The following is a 5,018-nucleotide window of genomic DNA, read 5'->3' on the forward strand; positions in this document are numbered from 1 at the left end:
ATTAAACGTGTTTTTTTTTTTTTTTGCCATGTCTGTTCATGTGTGTCATAACTTTGTCCCACTGATGGTTAGAACAGGGGCAGATGATTATTAGAAACATTCATGAGACTAAAACAGATGGATTTGTTTTGTTCTATAATTATAATACAACTCTTACTCACCATCATGCTTTAAAATGCCAGATTCAGTTAATTTATGTTGGGTTGTATATAATTTGTGTATAAAATTATGTTTAGTAGCTAAGGAAGCCACCAACTGGGACTGGGACTGAATCGGGAGAATCCGCTGCAGGAACATGGAAATGGTACAACCTCATGGATGAGGCAAAAGGTGGGAGGCCATCCATTCAGCCCCCCATCCTAATTGCCTCATCAGAGGAAGACTCCATCGTTCCTGCAGTGGGTTCTCCTGATTCAGTCCCTGAAGAGGCAGAGCAGCAGGACAGGAGAGAGAGTGGAGAGCCAGGGCCGGCAAAGAGGCAGAGGAAAGATCCAGTGCTGGAATGTTTAGAGAGGGAAGCTGAGAGAGCAGAAGAGAGGAGAGAGGAGAGAAGAGACTTCTGTCAATTCTTGAAAAAATTGTTGAAAAAATGTGAATTTTGTTCTAAATAAATAATTTTAATTGACACATTTGCAGTTTTTTTTAGCAGTAATATTTATCCTAAGAGAATGTACACTGTTTTAATAAATAATAATCTAATTTGCATAAAATTATTCAAACAAATTAGATTACAGGAAATGGAAGTGGTACTTCTTATTTTGAACTGCAATACATGTTTTATGTTAACTGTAACTTACATTAGATTTGTAAGCATTTACTTACCTGCATGCCATTCAAACCTGTATGACTTTTCTGCAGAACACAAAAGCTAGAGTTTTAAGGACTGACAGATTTAGTCACCATTCACTTTTAATGTATGGAAAATAGTCATACAGGTTTGAATGACATGAAGGTGAGTAACAGGACAAAATGTCAAGTTCAACCTAAAATAATTACACTTTTATTTAATTTTAACTACATACTAACCATACATTGGTAAAAATATATCAAACTATAGCATACAATTGGCTGGGCTTTTTAACATTTTATAAATAATCATGGTGTCTTAGGGCTGGAGGAAGATTGTTGTAATTTGAAACAGAAAGAGCTGCAGCCAATCGATCTCTGGTGTGTTCTCCACTCTGCGGATCTCTCACTTGCAGGTCATCAAGATCATCGCCATCCAGTTGTCCTTCTTCTGGCTCCACGATGTCACCATTTGTGATGCAGATGTTGTGCAGTATAGTACAACAAGTGATGACCTCTGGAGCAAAGTCTGGTTTGACTTCAAGGGCCTTGAAGAAGAGTGACCGCCATCGCGTTTTCAAACAGCCAAAAGATCTCTCAATAATAGACCGAGCTTTTGCATGGTGGAAGTTGAAACGATGTTGACTTCCATTGTGTAGTGGCTCTCTATATGGAGTGATAAGAGAGACTGGGTGGCTAAGACGGGGGAAACCTCCATCTCCTAAAATGTGGTATCCGTCTGGTGGGCACAGTGCCTTCAGGTAGATTGGGCTGTTCCTGAGCCCTCTGGAAAAAATTTCCAGGTATTTACCTTGGTGGTCACAGAGTGCTTGTAGCTGGATGGAATGAAATAACTTTCTATTTAAGTAGCATATAGAATCAGCAGATGGAGGCTTGATTCTAATGTGAGAGCCATCAATGCTGCCAGCAATTGAATTAAAGACAGGATTGCCAGCCAAGTTTGCAAAGCCTGTGCAGATTTCCTCAAGCTCTTGTAAAGATGGTAAGTGGATCACTTTCCGTTTGATACGGAGGAGCATTTTCGAGACTTTGTGGACAATCATGTGGACTGTTGAACGGTGCATATCAAATGCTCTGCAAAAAACCCGGTAAGAAGTTGCACTATCCAGCCAGAATATGAAGACCAGAATTTCAAGATCCTGACCCCAACCATGGTCAAGATCCTCACGGAGGATGTTAATGAGGTAGGTCAGTGTTTGCCTGTTAAGCCGAAAGTCTGGCCTCAGGTCACTTCTCCCATCCAGGTACAACCTGAGGACAGGCACTTGTTGGTTCAGCAGGCAGTATGGAGCTCTAGTGCCAAACTGAAAAAAATAGAAGATCTACCCTTCGTCTGACCCAGAGGACTGAAGGATCCCACACCTGCCTTCATCCTAGAGCTGACTTTCAAACCATTGGTGCTGTAAGATCTGCTCTAACGTGGGCCGCTTCGCTGGACTGCGCTCCAGACACTGGTGGATCAGATCACTGCATGCTGTTTGGAGAAGAGAGACGGTTAGTCAAGAGCACGTAACACACCAGAGCTGACGTGTGAAAACACTTTCTCAAATATCTGATAAAAGCTAGAGTGAGAGGTACATTTTTATCAGTTTTCTCACCGCTGGATAGGTCAGCTTTCCAAGGGAAAGGACAGGCTTTCAATATTTGCTTGACACTTGAAAAAGGCAGCTTTATGTTGACCATCATGTACAGCGTCACACCTAGAGTCCAGACGTTTGTTGGGACGGCGTAGTATTTGGGTTTAGAGAAGACCTCTGGTGGGCAGAACAGGAATGCTCCTGTAAGAAAGACATCATACGATTAATATTTTTCACAAAACAAAATAAATCACAATGCAATACAAAAGGCAGCTCACCTATATATTTGACGCTGTCATAGCCAGCGCTGTCAAGCAGGTGACCGGAGCCGAAGTCAATCAGCTTCAGCTCCAGAGTGTCGATGTTCACCAGGATGTTGTCAGCATGGACGTCATTATGAAACACGCCGTGGTTTATGCAGTGCTGCACCGCCAGGACTAACTGACGCATGAAGCCACGCGCGACCGCTTCACTCAGTCCTGACGAATCCATGATGAACTCTCGCAAGGTCACGCAGGGTTGAGGGAACTCCAGAACGAGTGAGAAGACCAGGGGTCGATCGAACCACTCGTACATTTCTATGATGTAGGGGCACACTGGAGGACGTCTCAACATCAGCATCAGCCCCACTTCTGTAGCCAGACGTCTGGAACAACCAGGCTAGAGAACAGCACAAGACCACCAACCGTTAGAGAGCTTTCAACAACTAAACATGTGTTCTTTACTCTTTGCCAACTCACTATTTGAAGAGAATAGCAGTTGTTCCATTTCCGCGTTGTTTTGATGGCAACCTGCAAAGAGAGACAAAAACACATATATTATTAATATTTCTTACATTCTCCAATCTGTCTTTTATTTTAAACAATGTTTAGATCAAGTGGACATGGATCTCTACACAAGGAGACAAATGTTCAGTAAAAGCGTGTTACCTCTCGGCCGTCTGATTTTCGGATTGCCTTATACACCTTGCCAAAGCTTCCTGTTCCTATCAAATCTTGCATTGTGTACAATTTGTGCAAAGACTCTGAAAAACAAAAGATTGCAGAATATGTTTAGTTATTTTATATTAAATTACATGTTTGATATAATAGTACTGCTGTCTGTATCAAAAACAGACTAAATAAAATCCATGTGACAAATATTTCTTTAAAAATGAAATGTGTTATTAATATTTGTTAAACAAGCAAAGGTTTATAACTGTGTTAAAGTAGGTGACACTAGGATGACAAAGCAAGAACACTTCAAAACTGATAAAGTAAGTGTGCATCTGACAGCAGACTCACTGGTAGTTGGTCTCCAGTCGGGGAGATCTGGAGCAGATGTGGGCTCGGTGTCAGGCCCGTTCTGGAGCTCAGAGGGTCCCGGGACAGACGCCGGTTCGGGATCAGACTCCACTCGTGTCCGTCTGCAGCGGAGGAACGGCTTCTTCACGGCCTTCCAGGCTCTCTTGAAGAACGCATGGATTCTGCTCCTCCTGCTGCCACCAGTACGAATCTCTTCATTGAAGAAAAACAACAAGAAACATATTAGAAACATGTCTGACCACAAATTAAACATCAATGATTATTAAAGATGTCTGTGTAGCGCATGTTTGCTTGGAAATTAATGAAAAAGTAGGGCAGTGGATTTCAAACACTCTTTCTGTGTGAACGACCCCTTACAAAAACCATTAATAAAACATGTACTGCAATTTTTTGACTGCATTATTTGTCACTTAAAAATGTAATACAAGTATTTGTTGATTATATAATGTGTGTTAATAAGATGAAAGAGTTTACTTATTTGAATAATCTGACCTGTCGGGCTTTTCTCAGCAGAAGCCTGTGCACTCACTGCTTCTGCTTCTGAAGCCCTTGTTGACTCGACAGGCTGCTGGGAGTCAGCTGGCAGTGAATCGATCAACTCTTCGTCGATCCACTGACAGAAGCCGCTGCAGAAGCTGATGTTATCCAGCCACGCAGCCGCTTCTGTCTCATTAGACACGGACTCAGATGCTGGACACATCGTGACGCTGAGAGTGAGTGGACAAACTCTCGAGTGTTTAGTAGACTTTAGTCTGTACACTGTGTGTGTTGTGTCTGCAGACTTTCGTATGTAGATCTTCTCTAGCACTCAAACTCGCTCAGATTCTCACTGTCTCTGACTGTGAAGACAGTCTGCGAGCGCGCGGTTATAAGGGACTGCTGAGTGATGTCACAATGCACGAACGTTCCGAAATAGAACACAGCAGAGCGCGAGTCTCGAGCGCATTTTTTAAAAACGTGAACTAGTTTTTTAACAACTTAAAAATCTTACAACTCAAACCTTAACTTATGCTTGTTCATTCAAGGACAGAAAGTAAGAGATTCATATATGAATGGTGTATTTATGAGCTGGACATGAGGTAGTCATGTTGTCGGACATCCGCAGTCATAAAAATTAATTAATTAAATTTCATCCATAAAATGTGTAAAGATGGTCTTTCAGAAACTAGAGGTGTATATTACCTGTTGTGTGTGTGTGTGTGTGTGCATCTTATAATAACATTAACAATTGCCAGTTTTGTTGTTTTGTCAGATCTGTTGAAAGTTCATTCAACAAGCTTCAGTTTTGAAATAAAACCAAATAACCCACACATAAGATGAATCCAGATGG

At 41.7% G+C, this 5,018-nt stretch overlaps 1 protein-coding gene across 2 annotated transcripts; it reads right to left on the minus strand.

The window, feature by feature from the left end:
- Nucleotides 1–1,045: 1,045 nt before the first annotated feature.
- On the minus strand, nucleotides 1,046–4,633 carry LOC132139623 (serine/threonine-protein kinase pim-2-like). 2 transcript variants are annotated; one of them, XR_009433645.1, is made up of 8 exons: nucleotides 4,181–4,633; nucleotides 3,668–3,880; nucleotides 3,314–3,408; nucleotides 3,125–3,175; nucleotides 2,663–3,044; nucleotides 2,406–2,585; nucleotides 1,256–2,281; nucleotides 1,046–1,162 (listed from the first exon to the last, which is right to left on the minus strand). XR_009433645.1 is itself a non-coding variant. In XM_059548123.1 (7 exons), the coding sequence occupies exons 1-7, from the start codon at nucleotides 4,386–4,388 to the stop codon at nucleotides 2,181–2,183; spliced, it is 1,230 nt and encodes a 409-aa protein (XP_059404106.1). In that variant the 5' UTR covers nucleotides 4,389–4,633; the 3' UTR covers nucleotides 1,098–2,180. The 2 variants fall into 2 exon arrangements, 1 of the variants encoding a protein (XP_059404106.1); XM_059548123.1 differs by having other exon boundaries at nucleotides 1,098–2,281.
- Between the last annotated feature and the right edge of the window lie 385 nt (nucleotides 4,634–5,018).

This window comes from Carassius carassius, chromosome 1, assembly GCF_963082965.1.
Source record: "Carassius carassius chromosome 1, fCarCar2.1, whole genome shotgun sequence".
NCBI lineage: Eukaryota > Metazoa > Chordata > Actinopteri > Cypriniformes > Cyprinidae > Carassius > Carassius carassius.

What these genes read in the sequence shown, in the direction of transcription:
- LOC132139623 (XM_059548123.1), bottom strand. Translation starts at nt 4,388, where the DNA reads ATGTGTCCAGCATCTGAGTCCGTGTCTAATGAGACAGAAGCGGCTGCG. An exon ending in GAAAATCAGACGGCCGAGAG is followed by an intron (nt 3,176 to 3,313) that starts GTAACACGCTTT and finishes CTCTCTTTGCAG; the next exon opens with GTTGCCATCAAAACAACGCG. An exon ending in GAAAGCTGACCTATCCAGCG is followed by an intron (nt 2,282 to 2,405) that starts GTGAGAAAACTG and finishes TTCTCCAAACAG; the next exon opens with CATGCAGTGATCTGATCCAC.